This window comes from Arvicanthis niloticus, unplaced genomic scaffold (assembly GCF_011762505.2).
Source record: "Arvicanthis niloticus isolate mArvNil1 unplaced genomic scaffold, mArvNil1.pat.X pat_scaffold_313_arrow_ctg1, whole genome shotgun sequence".
Taxonomy (NCBI): Eukaryota; Metazoa; Chordata; class Mammalia; order Rodentia; family Muridae; genus Arvicanthis; species Arvicanthis niloticus.
Window position 1 is genome coordinate 21,217 of NW_023045969.1, and position 15,827 is coordinate 37,043.

At 40.6% G+C, this 15,827-nt stretch overlaps 1 protein-coding gene across 2 annotated transcripts; it reads right to left on the reverse strand.

The window, feature by feature from the left end:
* Window positions 1–6,705: 6,705 nt before the first annotated feature.
* LOC117701894 (olfactory receptor 1468-like) lies at window positions 6,706–11,178 on the reverse strand. Of its 2 annotated transcripts, none has more exons than XM_076706317.1 (3): window positions 11,077–11,178; window positions 8,358–8,538; window positions 6,706–7,698 (listed from the first exon to the last, which is right to left on the reverse strand). In XM_076706317.1, exon 3 carries the CDS (start codon window positions 7,658–7,660, stop codon window positions 6,725–6,727), a length of 936 nt encoding a protein of 311 aa, XP_076562432.1. In that variant the 5' UTR covers window positions 7,661–7,698; window positions 8,358–8,538; window positions 11,077–11,178; the 3' UTR covers window positions 6,706–6,724. The 2 variants fall into 2 exon arrangements, with proteins under 2 accessions (XP_076562432.1, XP_034349196.1); XM_034493305.2 differs by having other exon boundaries at window positions 11,022–11,097.
* Window positions 11,179–15,827: the final 4,649 nt, after the last annotated feature.

Genomic DNA, 15,827 nt, shown 5'->3' on the forward strand with positions numbered 1-15,827 from the left:
ATTCTGATTGTTAATAATTTAATGTGTCTCAATCAAGAAAAAAATTACGCAACAAACATCAGTAGTTTTTATATTTTTAGTTTTGAACCTAGCCTTTAGCTGCTGAGCCATGTCTGCAGCCCACCCAACAGTAGTTTTTAAGCAGAATGAGACCATATAAAACCACACACTCAGGGAAGGCTTCCAAGGACAACATCTCAATTCTACATGACAGAGGACTTAGATCAGATATATAACCTATAAAACTTTAAACGTCATCCCCCAACATTCTATATGTTCCAATATGTGAGAAAGACAGGAACATGGCAAGCAGATGGCATGTTTAAGGCTTCCCCAAGCCAATAGGAAAGCAGTCCATGTGTCTGTGTCTGTTCACTCATTTTATCTTCTTACCTCTCTATGAAAATGGCAATTGTATCTACTACTACCAGTATTCAACCCCCATTCACATATGTGAGATGACTTTGTAAGTCTATGTTGTATTCATTTACCATTGTTCATAGGGCCATAGATAGTGTTTATAATTCTTTCCTTCAGGATAGTTTCATGAACTTGGCAGTCATCTGTTGGAAGAAGGTCTGTCCATGATAATAAAACATAAACTTTCAAACCTCTGGAATTTTGATCCTTATTGGTCTAACCTTTTTGGGGCACTTAAAGATGACTAACTTGACAGTCCTAGGTTAGTTCACTGCCCTCCCCCACCCCCAGCTCCTTCTGCCTCCTGGGAGGACTGTTCTAACCTGGGACACACAGGTGAGATCCCCTACTCAATCCCCCCATCTTCTAGAACCTGTGCAAGTGCAGTAGCTGTGGGCTCTGCTTCCATGTCAGAGCTCCATTTTCCTTCCAGTCCACACCTACACTTGCAGTCTAGAATATCCCCCCCTGTAGACCCCAGCCCCACATGCCTCTCAGGAGTACTGCTTTGATCTGGGACATACAGCTCCAACTGCCTCCAGGGAGGCCTGGTCCAACCTAGGACATCCAGGCCAGCCAATACCAGAGACAACCAGAGGGCAAAAGACAAGCACAAGAATATAATCAACAGAAGCAAACAAAATATGGCACCATCAGAGCCCAGCTCTCACACTACAAAAAGCGCTGGATATCCTAACACACATGATGAGCAAGATTTTGACTTTAAATCCCATCTCACGAAGATGGTAGAGGCCTTTAAAGAGGATATAAATAATTCCCATAAAGAAATACAGGAAAACACCATCAGGTAGAAGTCCTTAAAGAGGAATCAAATAAACTCGTTAAAGGAATACAGGAAAATACAATCTAACGGGTGAAGGAAATGGATAAAGTTGTCTAAGACTCAAAAATAAAAATAGAAGTAATAAAAAAACACAAATGGAGGCAACCCTGAAGATGGGTGCACTTTGGCAGGATGGCTCTCTGATGTGGCTACACCAAGTCTACTCTGCCCTCCACAAGATCAATTCCAAATTTTAATTGACCTTCTGCTTCAGCCTTAAAGCATGGGCAGTGGCCAGGAGGACCTACAGTTGAGAGTCAGATAAAATCTTTTTGCCTTTCTCAGTGAGGCACTCCCAGTCCCTCTGGTCAAATTCAATTAACTTTCAGGAAACGGTGACTGGATTCCCAGGGCATTAGACAACCACCTACCCCTCTACTCCCCTTCATGATTATGCCTCATAGCTTCCCCTTCTCTTCACCAGGAGTGGGAGGAGTCATCCTTGCTTTCTCTGTCTGTAACAAGCTCAGATATAGCATCTTGATACAGCTCCCTGTTGGGGATGTTACCCGACTACTACCCAACCCTGGGTCAGTTCAGCTGGAGAGCTAATGGAGATAGTAAAGATTCCTGAGATATGCCAGGATGAGGTTGTTAATGTTTTTTTTTTTTTTTCTGATAGTCAATGTGCAGTTTAGGTGGCCTGTGTACTTCCCTTCTCCCAGATTAAAAAGCACTTGAACCCTCTCCATCTGACAATGACCACACTCCAGGAGCCACTACAGCAAAGAGCCCAACCTTGGTACATGTCCCATGTTAGGTCCCATCCAGGGATCCCCAGTGCCTTGGCTTGGGGGAATGATCAAATGGATGCATGATTGTGATTGTGGACCCTGAGCTCCTAGAACAGGCCTGGATGCTACACCAACAATTTCACCTGTCCCCATAGAGCCTTTACAAACTCATCCCAGGGCTCTCAATGTCTCAGTGCAAAAATCTGGCTCATTCCTGTGCCACTTGTACACCTCTGATGTCCCTAGGTCCCCTCAATCGGGGATGAGGTGCACGAATTCCAGAGGCCTATTACCCAACACCATATGGCAGATGGACGTTATTCACTATCCTCCATTTGAGAAGCTCCACTATGTGTTCGTAATAGTAGACACCTGCTCTTATGCCTATGCTCTGGCGCTTGCTGGAGAAAAAGCTTCCCATGTGATTAAGGCCCTTAAGTTGGCTGTGCAGGTAATGGGAGTGCCTTGGGCTTTAACAATTGTTAATGGCCCTGCCTATTCTAGACAACTTGCTGATTTCCTGATCTCCTGGAAAGTTGATCCCGCCTTTGGCATTCCCTACAACCCACAAGGACAGGTCACTGTGGAGAGGACCAACAGATCTCTAAAAGTTCTACTGGCAAAGGTCACATCATCTGAGGCTAAGCCTGACCTGCATCTGGCCTTGGTAGAAGCCCCTTTTCACATGAATTTTCTTACCTTTGATAAGGGCCTTAGCCCTGCTTATAAACACTTAGCCTTGCAACACTCTTCTTCCACTGGTTAGGTAGAGAAACCCTCTTACCTCATAATGGCAGCTACCCACCTGTCTCCCTCCTGACACAGGGGTAAGGTTATGATTGTGGTTTTCTTCAGGGATTGCAATACAGATATGGGTGGCAGTGAGGGATATGAGACCTATCATAGTGGACCATGGATGCTGGGGGAGTCTGACTCTTCTCTTCATTTTACTCTCTCGTTGTATGTGTGAGGAGTTGTAGGCCCTTGTGCCTTTGCCACCCCCATTATTGCCCTTTGGCTCAGGTTTCGCTGCATACCTTGCACTTTTTATGACTAACACCACACTGACACGTCCATTCATGGACCTTATAGATGCAACTCAGATGATTACCAGCACTTGGCCTGTAGCTAGGACCATCTGCTTTGTAATAGAAGCTGAGGGAATCCCCTTGTATTCAACTCAAGAACTCCACAACAGGGAATTTTCATGGCAATAAAACTGCAGGGAAGATGCTGGGTATGAAGACACTTTCCCTGTATTTGGCCCTATGCTGGCCCTGCTTCCTTTTTACCTCAGGGGCGTATCTATCACCCTACTCCTTCTCACTGTCTCCCTACAAGTAGACTGCCTACCATAGTTGAATTTCCAATCCCATGGGAACATTGTCAACCTATACCTGCCTCTTGCTGAGTCCAGGATTTTACGGTATGTACTGTTAACTTCAATGATTCTTATGTGTTCCCCTATACCTTAGGGCTGTGGTGGTTCCTACTGGATGAGGACCAGCCATATCCCCTTAGAACATCCACCCAGACTATATATGATACCATTCTGGGAAAACTGGGGCATTTGTGGGGCCTTAAAAGGAATATTGACCTGTACCTCCTCTTTCGGTTAAGGGGTAGTATTATCTTTAATGAGACTTTACTGATCCACCTGGTAATGGTATGAATGTAAAGATAATAACACCATCCCAGATTAATTGGGCCCCTGCCCCAGTGTAGTGTTATGTTGGACCCATGACCGCTCTGCCACTGGACAAGACTGCTTGGGGAGGTGGGATGTGGGGAGTTTGACTGCACTTGTACCACACTGTGCCTGGCGGGAGTTAGGCTGTAGGGAAGTGCTGATGCACTGCTTAGGGGTGGGAAAACTCAGTCTGAGGTGTAGGAAAGCCAGAGCTGGCTTGTGAGTCCCCAGGCCTGTGAAGAGACTGGGCTGTGCGGTTCTCAGACCTTTGGACACCCAGGTGTTGCTGAGAGCAGCAGAAAAGCAAAGAATGGAGTTGGGGGCTGTGAACTGCATCTAGCCCAGGATGGGAGGGAAGGGGTCTTTGGCTTGTCCCACAGGGAGAGTCCTTGGCTTGATGACTGTTGGCTTGGTGGCAGTTGTGGCTGGGAGTAGAGAGAGGCCTTCTACAGGAGATTAGACTGTGGTTTTGTAAGCACAGGTCTTCTCCATGCCTCCCATGGCAGATCTCAATGTATTGGCAACACCCTCCAGGCTTCTAGGTACCCTGTTTGCATGGAGATCTCTGTCTTGAGCCTACATGACCACAGGTCTCAGATCTTTTCCTATTGTCTTGGTCTAATATGTAAGGGATGCCTCATCTACATGTGGAAGGGCTTGGGGCATTGCTCTTATGTGACTGATGACCACAAATCTATGGGGAGCTGCAGCTACATGACAGGGGCCTGGTGCCAGGAGCAGGCAAAGCTCCTACCATCCCTTCAGAGTCTCCAGGGCTTCAAGCCTTCAGCTCAACCAAGGACCAGGCTTTCTTTCATGGTCCACTGCCCCACACCCCAGTATGTGTTCATTCCCTCCCCTCATTCTTCTTTCTTCTCACAAATGCTTCTGACTTCTAAGAAGTGCTAAACTGTTCTCCACCATGCCATCTAGTGGCATGCTGGTCCTACCACACCAAATTGGCCATTCTCCTATGTGAACCTGCTGTGATAGGGATACCTGGGGCTAATACAACTCATTCCCATGTTATCACTTAGGTGTCTAAAACTCACTTACAACTCTTAGAACAGGTCAAACATGATTTTGGCATCACAGTGGCCATCATTATTGCCATCTTGGCAGCTGTAGTGGGGACAACTACAAAGACAGTGGCCTTGATGCAAACTGACAATGGTAGAAATGCTAGACAGAGCAGTGTTTCATTCTTCTGATGCCTTCTAGGCACAGGAAATGCTTAAACAACATCTTTACTGGACCATCCATATTTTACAACAACAGGTTGACCTGTTGTCTGAAGAAATTGAGATGGTACAGGACATGTCTCTTCTTGTGTGTGACTCTAGGTTTAAGCTTTTCTGCCTGACCCCTTACCAGGTACATAATTCTACCACAGATAGGCTGAAGTTGGCCCATTGCATTGAGAGGACATGGTCCCCAAAGTTCCTCAATTATTCTATAATCTTCAGAGAACAAATACATAAGTTAAATTTCACTAGACCTCCAGCTATGTCCTTGGAAGTGAGCTTTATCACTAAAGTATGGAACCTTAAAGGAAAGGCCTTAAAAGGCCTTTAACCCCTCTTGGATAGATACTTACACAATATTAGTGGGTGTTCTGTTCTTAGTAATCATTCTCTTTAAGTGTCTTATGCAGCATATGTTGTTCCAAGTCTCCATCAATAAGACCATGCTCCAAGTGTTGATGGCCCTGGAATACCCTGAACAGGCCCCCCTTCCTGAGGTTATAGAGGCATGGTTCTCAGAGATATAAAAGGCCTCCCAATAGGCTGACCTGCTCCATCTTGGCATGTTCTCCAAGGAGGTGACCTTCCAGAGCCTGTAGTCAATGGCTAGAAAGACCCCAATAACTAGGGCAACCTAAGACAGGCATGATTCCCTATGTTGATTACCCCCTGATGTGGAGTCAATAAGGTCAGAGCATAGAACTCTGGCTCCCACTGAGCTGCCAACTTTAAAAAGAAAAAGAGTGAATATGTAGAAGGAGTGAGTTGGCATGTTCTGACTAGCAGTCTGCAATGGCCCATGCAAGTGCAGCAGGTGCTTTCATATTTACTAACTCCAGAACCTGCCTGATACTGGAAGATGAACAAAGACAGAGCTTGTGACCAGCATAGCCAATTGTCTGGTTCCAGCTGTATGGGACAAGCAGTTACAGACTGAGGGGACATGGGCAGAGGGCATAAAGGCATTCCTCACTACTACAATAAATGAGTCTGCGTCCATTTCTTACCTGGCTCCCAGAGTTTCTGTCATTGATTCCACTCCTTATCTCTTACCTCCAAGCACCATGCTGAGGGGCCAAGGGCTAGGACAATAGTACAGTTGTTATTAGACAGAATTCTTCTGGCATCAGATGGGAGCAAATGCAGAGACCCATACCCAAACATGCAGAAAGAGTTCAAATTGGAAGTCTCTACTGGGTTCCTCACCTAAGAGATGGGGGAAACTTCTGGATGGGGAGGAAAAATTGTAGAAATCTAAGGGGATGGAATACTCCAGGAGAACATGGTTCCGTACTATCAGTGGTTCACATGGGCTGCCAAAATCTGAAAAAGACAAGCAGGGGTCCTGCAGTGGTCTCTACCAGGCCCTCTGCCTATATGTTAGGATTGTTAGCTTCGTGTTTTTGTGGGACTCCAAAGAGTGGGATCAGGTTTATCTCTGAATCTTTTGCCTGATCTTAAGAGTTTTTTCTTTCATTGTGTTGTCTTAGTCATCTTTGATATGAGGATATATATACATATATACTGTATCTTGTTTTGTGGTGTTTAGTTGTCCTCTCTTGGAGGCCAGCTCTTTTCAGCAGACGAAAGGGAAAAGGAATACATTTGGGGGAGAAACAAAGAGGTGTGGAAGGAGGAGAAACTGTGGCTGGCATGTATTGTATGAGAGAAGAATCTATTTTCCATAATAATAAAAAGAATGTAAGGAATAGAATCTGATAAAACATTGGCTTTTACTTAATGTTTATCTAGAATCACACATTTAATGCAGAGGATGGCATCACTGTTGCCATTATAAAGATATTTTCTTGATAAGAATTTTTATAAGGGCCTCCTTTATATCTCTGTTCCTTAGGCTGTAGATGAAAGGGTTCAGCATGGGAGTCACCACTGTGTACATCATGGCAATCGAAGCTTCCTTCACAGTAGAGTTATTCGCTGATGGACATAAGTACAGACCAAAAATTGTTCCATAGTACAGTGAGACCACAGACAGGTGGGATCCACAGGTGGAGAAAACCTTGTGGATGGCCCGAGAAGATGAAACCTTTAGAATGGAGGAGACAATTTGTACATATGACACAACAATGAGTAAGAATGGGATGACCGTAAAGGGCCCTCCCAAGATAAATATCATAAGCTCATTTATATAAATATCAGAGCATGCCAACTTGAGCAGGGCAGATATGTCACAGAAAAAGTGGCGGATAACATTGTCCTCACAGAATGACAACCTAGCCAAGAGTAGAGTGTGCAACATGGAATACAGCATGGTAATCACCCAGGACAGCAGCACCAGACACATACAGAGCTTGGGACTCATGATGCTGGTGTAGTGAAGGGGAAGGCAGATGGCCACATAGCGGTCATAGGCCATGACCACAAGGAGGAAGATTTCCAGGCCTCCAAAAAGAACAAAAAAGTACATTTGTGTCAGACAACCTGCATAGGAGATGGATGTGTCCTGGCTCTGCATGTTCTGGAGCAACTTGGGCATTGTGACAGAGGAAAAGCAGAGGTCAGAGAAGGACAAGTTGCTGAGAAACAAGTACATGGGTGTGTGGAGATGGGAGTTCAGTAGAATGAGGATGATGATGATGAGGTTTCCCAAGATGGTGGTGAGGTACATGGCCAGGAACAGGGCGTAGAACAGGTGCTGGTGCTCTGGGGGGATGGGCAGGCCCAGGAGGAGAAACTGTGTGATGACAGTCTGGTTGTTCATTATCATTCTTCTTCTCCAGTATCCCAATGAGAAAATATCATATCCTTTAAAATAAAAAAAAAATCAACATATATCTAGGGAATATATTCTATACAACCAATCAATCATTCAAATTATTAACATTTTTCTTAGCTTTTCTTTAACACATTTTTATCCCCAATTATTTTCCAAATAGTTCTATGCACTTATACTGAGATGAAAAAAATGGACTAATTTTTCTCGTTCTTGCTTCCTGCTCAATTGTTGTTTATAATTTGCTCTATGTGATTTATGTTTGATGTTATTAATGAATTTGGATGAACTTTGTCAACACAATTTAAGTTTCAAGAAAATCTTGTATACTCCAATGTGTTATATTACAGTTTCAAAATCAGACCTGTATGTCCCTGTAATATACAGCTTCCTGCTTCACTGTTAACCAATCATCTTCTTTTCATTGCATGTATGACAGGTATCAATCTCAAAAGCCCCATGTGAAATTCATGCTGTCACTTTATTATTTCCCAAAGCATTCCTTGTTCTCCTACCATTCCAGTCTCCCATAGAACAACAAAGCCAATAAGAGCTTCATCAGAAATCTGATTTTAGATTGATTCATTCTATCCTTAACTTGAGCTACTGTTGCACATTCTACAAAGTCTCTCCTCCATTCTATTAAATCCATTCTTCTCTGTGAGATTTTATCCATTTATCAGGACCTCACCTTGTCTTTACTGGAATACAGAGGCAGACTCAGACATGTCCTTGTTCTGTCTTGTGACCCTTCTCTTCTCCTTCAACATGCTTCGTTTACACTGTGGCATTCTAACAGAGGAGTTCCTTCACATCTTTTCTGATTTATTCTTCAGATCACCACTCTTTCTATGAGCATAGGGACAAAGCTCCTATCAGGGACACAAATGCTCTTTTGTTATCTCACAGCTTTGAATGGTGTCGGCAGTACATTCTATACATTCCCACATGCTTTCCTCTCATCATTCAATGCTGGGGTCAATATGTTTACAACAGAGTTGTTGGTTCTCTTGCCTCTCACTTCCTCCCTCTGTTTCCCTTTCATTTGGTTCATCCTCACTCATATGTAACAGTTATTGCTTGTCAAATACACAGCTAAACTTACCCTGTCCTCCTATACTATGTAAGACCTCAGCCATGCCTCATAGCATCCTATACTTATATCCCACATACCTAACACTTTGATTTATGGCTTTAAACTATCTTCCCACCAGTTGTAAAGTATATGCAGAGAAGGTCACCTGCATTCCATTTGGTTGTTTACAATCATTCATAATCTCCAACTAGGGTCAATACTTATATCATGTTGTATGAATTTGGCCAGTAAAGATTTGTTCCCTAAAGCTCAAACTGATACAGATTTGGTCAACCTCAATTGTAGAAAAATTACCATTTGAATATAAATACTTGAATACTTAATACTAAATTTTACACTCTATCATGGGTATGAGAGGTTTACTGTATTTTTTTCAGTGTTAGGGTTAATCATATGTTTCACTTCTCAGAAGTATCAATATGACTAAAGATCATATCCATATGCTTTAATCTTCAAAATGTAATTGATTTTGATGCAGAACACAGATATGATGAAGTGTTTATAAATTATAAAATGAAGAAGTATCAAAATTACTCTGAGTCTTCATTTGAATTATTTCTAAGAAATTTATTCTATATATGGTAGTTAATTTAATTTATGAATCAAATGGGTCAAGCTGAATACTAATTTTAAATAATCCTATTTGATATGCAGAAATTCTCTAAATATTATTAAAATGTGTGGACTTTGAGTAAACTAGAAATACTCCATCCCATGATGAACATCATCCAATCAGATGAAGAATATAGTTCTCTACAGAAGAAGTTTGCATCTTCTCCCTTAGATACAACTCTCTAACCTCCACTCTTCTCAGGGATTCCAGTGTTTTAGATAATTCTTCATATATTGGCCATATCAGTCTTTAACATCAGTCTATATCAGAAGACACATGAATGGGAGCACACACACACACACACACACACACACACACACACACACACACACACTGTGATTCCTGACAACAATGTATAATTTGAATCCATAATACATCTCAAAGTTAACAATACAGGACATCAATAGATTTTAGTAAGATTTCTAAATGTTACAGCCTAGTATGAATGCTTGCAGCTTCACAGACTGACAGTATTTAGTCCAGCTATAGTCAGAGCTTGTACACTTAAGGCATCGTGGATAAACATTACAGAGGGAAAACCATATAGGAAAAAAATATTATGCACTATTTAAAAAGATGCTCTCCTTCGGTATCCCAGACTGCCTTAAAAAAAAAAAAAAAAACAACACTCCAGAATCTCCTCCCTGAGCACTGGAATGACAGAAATGGGCCACCAAGCTCAGTTTCTGCTTCTTCAGTAAATGAGCAATGCATTTGTGTTTTGTATGCATGTGTACAAAGATCAGAATCCAGAGAAATCACCATCAGCTCTTACCACTGATGGACTGATGGACTTCATGCCTTCTTTAGATGTTAAAACCACAGTTCTTAAATTAAACGGCACAGGATGATCACAAGAGATATGTTTCTAACATTTGCTACATCTGTGTATCATCTTGAATCCTGTAGAATCACTGAGTTTTGTTGAGTAGGTCTCATTATACATTTACTCAAACACTTTGATGATATAAATGTCACTTTTGACAAACTCTAAAACTACTTTATGGCAAAACCTTTATATCCAGTTCCCATTTTTCACAAGCTAGTTTTGAACTTCTGTTTTCAACAATATGTAATCTCTTTATGAAAACCTGGTTTATTTTCTAATTTGTCTTTTGAGTTGATTTGTTTGAAGGTAACAAGTATTTCTTTATTTGTTTTCATTATCCAAGTATTTCATTTTTGGAAATTCTGTTCATTAGTGTCCTCTAATTTTATATAGATATTTATTATTGCCCTCTAGAGTATCAACCACTTGTTTTATGTTGAATTCAATAAACATTTTATTCATGCCCTGGAAAAAATGTCACTTTTGATGGACTGCATTTAGGAATAATCTCATACAATACAAGTAAAACAGAGGTTTGTGAACTCATGAAGAATCCTCATCATGGGGAGGATATTGTTAAGAGTTTGCTAAGATCCTACAAGATAAGATATAGTAAACTACCCTTCAGCACAGCAGCTGTGAACTCCATCTCACAGGGCTGCTCTTATGATGAAATGGTATGATACTGAAAGAAAAAAATATAATCAATAATTATAATGAACCCACCAATATGAAGGCTGTTACATGAGGACCATGAAACTAATACTTGTACAGTGTGGTGACATCTTGGAAGACAGGGAAAAGAATGTTATTGTACCTGAAAAACTGTCCTGCATCATGCTGGAAATTCATTTGGATTCATAGAAACACACCTGCTTATTTCTCCTGAGGTCAAGTCCTAGTTTCTGGTTGATGATTCTGTTCACCTTCATTTTATTTGCAGACACAGGACTAGCAGCCTCTGTACCAATCACCTATCTGCACCATCCCTGCACACATCCTCCTGCCATCCCTGAGCCTCAAGTGCCCAGCATCTCAGAGGAGTCCAGATCATGTACAACTCATTAAGTAAGGCATAGTAATTACTTAGGACCTTTCTCAGACCAATTTACTACAGGGATCTCTAGCTGGAAACCAATTATGGCCACTGATTATTTTATCCTCTACTTAAGAGAAGGTAGAATTTAAACAGGACAACAAGTAAAAATAATTAAAAATAGCACTAGTAAGAAAGCCAAAAAACATGGGAAGATTCCATATTCAGGTAATGAATATGGCTTCTGTTGACTGGAGCTCACTTTGTTAGCAGGGAAAGGAAAGAAGGGAGACAGAACACTATTCCAAATTATCTGGACCTTTTCTGATTATAAATGACTTAAAGTATCTCATGCAAAACAAAAGTTTACACAAACATTATTTTTTAAACATTTTTGGATGTGAGGATAGTCTTTGATGGCCAAGCCATGTCTACAGCCCATCCTATGGTAGATTTTAAGCAACATGAGATTATCAAAAACCACACAGACTGGGGAGCTTCCAAAGGAAAGCATGTCAGTTTAACATGACAGACTACCCATGAGAAGACTCAGTGCAGATATACCACTTTCTGAAAAAATTAAACTTCATCATCCAACATTCTGTTCATGGCAATATGTGAAAAAGACAGGAATATGACAAGCAGATGGCATGTTTAAGGCTTCCTCAAGATAATAGGAAAGCAGTCCATGTTCCCATGCCTGTTCACTCATTTTGCCTTTTTACTTTCCCATGAAAACATTAATTGTGCATACTACCATTATTATCCAAACCCTCTCCATAAATGTGAGATTACTTTATAATTCCATGTTGAATGAGTTGACCATTGATCACAAGGTTAGAGGTGGCATTCATAATTCAAGATTTGTGTAATTTTATGTGCCAATGATTTATTTTTAACCCCTACAAAGTGTCATTGTAGAGATGTGTCATGGTCAACAGTGAACAAGGTCTCTTGCCAATTCTTGTTGACATTTGCTCTCTTTCTGATGACCTTTCCTTATTGAATAAAATGGAATTTCAAGTTAATTTTCATTTTGATTACCCTGAGGTAAGGGATGTTGAATACTTGAAAAACTGTGTATTGGACATTTGATTATCTTCTTTTGAGAACTCTCTATGTAGTCTTTTATCCATTTTAATTCAGTTTATTATTTTCTTGTTCTTCATATTTTTGAGTGGTTTGTGTATTCTGGATATTAATCTGTCAGGGGTGCAACTGCCAAAGATTTTCTCACACTATGAAGGCTCTATTTTCTTTCTTTTCTTTTGCTTATTTTTATATATTATTTTTTACTTACTCATTTTACATCCTGCTAACTTCACCCTTCCCAGTCACCCCTCTAACAATCCTTCCCCCATCACCCCTCTTCTTTTCTTCTGAGCAGGTGGGATCCCCCTGCATATCCCCCAATGCTGGTACATCAAGTCTCTGTGAGGCTATATGCATCCTTTCCCACTGAGGCCAGACAAGTAAACCTGGCTAGAAGAACATATCCCACAAACAGGCAAGAGCTTTTTTGATAATTAATAATGATAGCTCCCACTTCAGTTGTTTGGAACCCAAGTAAAGACCAAGCTACACATCTGCTACTTATGTGCAAGCAGGCCTAGGTCCAGTCTTTGTATGTTCTTTAATTGATAGTTCAGTCTCTGAGGGAGCCCCAAGGGTCCAGTTAGTTGACTCTGTTGGTCTTTCTGTGAAGTTTGTATCCACTTAGATACCACAATTCTTCCTCCTGTTCTTCCACTAGAGTCCCCAAGCTTCATTCACTGGCTGTGGGTGTCTGCATCTGTCTGAATCAGCTGCAGGGTGGAACCTCACAGAGGACAGGCATGCAAGACTCCTGTCTGCAAACAAATCAGAGTACCATTTAAATAGTATCAGGGATTGGTGTTTGGCCATGGTATGTGTCTCAATATGGGCTGATTGTTGTTTGGCCATTCCCTCTGTCTCTGTTATATCTCTTGTCCTTGCATTTATTGTAGACAGGATAAATTTTGTATGGAAACTTTTGTGGGAGGGTTCATGTTCCTATTGCTACATTGGGGTTTCTGTCTAGCTTCAGGAGGTCGCCTCTTCAGGTTCCATATCCCTAATGCTGTGAGTCATAGCTAAGGACACTCCCATTGAATCTAGGGCACTTCCCTTATACCAGGTCTCTTTCTCTTCCTGTAAAAGTAGCCTACCTCTCCATCCCCATCAGTTGAAGATTTCCATTCATTCTCATGGTCATCTGACCATCCCTCTGTTCCTCCGCACATCTGATCCTGATCCCCCCATTTTTCCCCCACTCCCCTCCCATCCAGTTCCCTCCCTCCATCTGCCTCTTATGAATATTTTATCCTCCCTTCTAAGTGAGATTCAAGCATATTTACTTGTGCCTACCTTCTTGCTTAGCTTCTTTTGGTCTATGGAGTGAAGCATAGGTATCCTATATTTTATGGCTAATATCCACTTATAAGTGAATAGATACCATGCCTGTCCTTTTGGGACTAGGTTACAACACTCAGGATGATATTCTCAAGATTATCTATTTGCCTGCAAAATTCATGTCTTTGTTTTTAATTGCTGAATAGTATTCCATTGTGTAGATGTACTACATTTTCTTTATCCATTCTTCAGTTGAGAATATCTAGGTTGTTTCCAGTTCAATGTTTTTATGAATAAAGCTTCTATGAACATAGGTGATAAAGCGTCTTTGTGGAATTGAGGAACATCTTTTGGCTATATGTCCAGGAGTTGTATAGCTGTGTCTTGAGGTAAAAAATTTCCCAGTTTTCTGAGAAAAGGTTGTACAAGTTTGCACTCCCACCAGCAATGGAGGAGTGTTCTCTTTGTTCCACATCTCACCAACATGTGCTGTCACTTGAGTATTTGATCTTAGCCATTTAAATCAGTATAAGTTGGAATCTCAGAGTTGTTTTGATTTGCATTTCCCTGATGACTAAGAACTTTGAACATTTCTTTAAGAACTTCTTGGCCATTTGAAATTCTTCTGTTAAGAATTCTCTGTTTAGCTCTGTGTCCTATTTTTCAATTGGGTTATTTGGGTTGTTGGTGTTTAACCTCTTGAGTTTTTATAAATTTTGCACATTATCTCTTTGTCAGATGCTTGGTGAAGATTCTTTCACCAAGAAATCTGTAGGCTGCTGTTTTGTCCTATTGACAGTGTCCTTAGACTTACAGAAGCTTTTAATTTTTGTTAGGTACCTTTTATCAATTGTTGATCTTAGAGCCTGAGCCATTGGTGTTCTGTTCAGTCTCCTGTACAAATACATTCAAGGCTATTTCTCACTTTCTTTTCTATAAAATTTAGGATATCCGGTTTTATGTTGAGGTTCTTCATACACTTGGACTTCAACAAATGGTGCTAGTCTAACTGGATGTCTGCATGTAGAATAATACAAATAGATCCATATTTATTACCCTGCACAAAACTGAAGTCCAAGAAAAAAAATACATGAACATCTAATTAGATGCTGAGAAAAAATTGACAAAATCCAACAACCTTCCATGTTAAATCTCTTGAAGAGACCAGGAATACAAGATACATACCTAAACACAACAAAGGCAATATACTTCAAGCCAATAGGCAGCATCAAACTACATGGAGAGAAAGTTAAAGCAATTACACTAAGATCAGGAACAACCACTCCTGCATATCTCTTCAACATACTACTTGAAATCTAGCTAGAGCAATAAGCCGACTAAAGGAGATCAGAGTGATATAAATTGGAACGGAAGAAGTCAAAGTATCACTATTCATGGATGTTATCATAGCATACATAAGTAAACCCAAAGATTATACCAGAGAACTCCTACAGCTGATAAACACCTTCAGGAAAGTGGTCGAATACAAAATTAACTCAAAGAAATCAGTAGTCTTCCTTTATAGAAATGATAAACAGGCTGAGAAAGAAATTAGGGAAACAACAACCTTTATAATAGCCATAAATAATATAAAATATCTAGTTGTAACTTTAACCAAACAAGTGAGAGATCTGTATGGCAAGAATTTCAAGTCCCTGGAGAAAGAAACTGAAGAAGATATCAGAAGATGGAAAGATCTTCCATGTTCATGATTAACATGTGAAAATTAACATAGTGAAAATGAAAGGATTAACATAGTGAAAATGGCCATCTTATCAAAAGCAATCTACAGATTCAATACAATCCCCATCTACATTTTAACACAATTTTATAGACCTTGAAAGAACAATTCTCAACTTCAAAGGAAAAAAAAATCAACATAGCCAAAACAATTCTGAACAATAAAATAACATCTGTAGGAATCACCATCACTGACCTCTAGCTGTACCTAAGAGTAATAGTGATTTAAAACTGCATGTTACTGGTATAGAAACAGACATGTCAATCAAGGGAATTGAATCAAAGACCCAGAAAAAAACTGCACACATCAATGGACACATGATTTTTTTTTTTATGAAGACTCAAAACTATACAATGGAAAATAAATGGATCTCATGGAACAGAATGTTGCTCTCCTCTGCTGGGTAGTCCCAGGAGGCAGAGGATTGTCTGGGGAGAGCTCTAAGCTGAGCACACCTGGGGACCCAAAAACCT

What these genes read in the sequence shown, in the direction of transcription:
- LOC117701894 (XM_076706317.1), bottom strand. Translation starts at nt 7,660, where the DNA reads ATGATAATGAACAACCAGACTGTCATCACACAGTTTCTCCTCCTGGGC.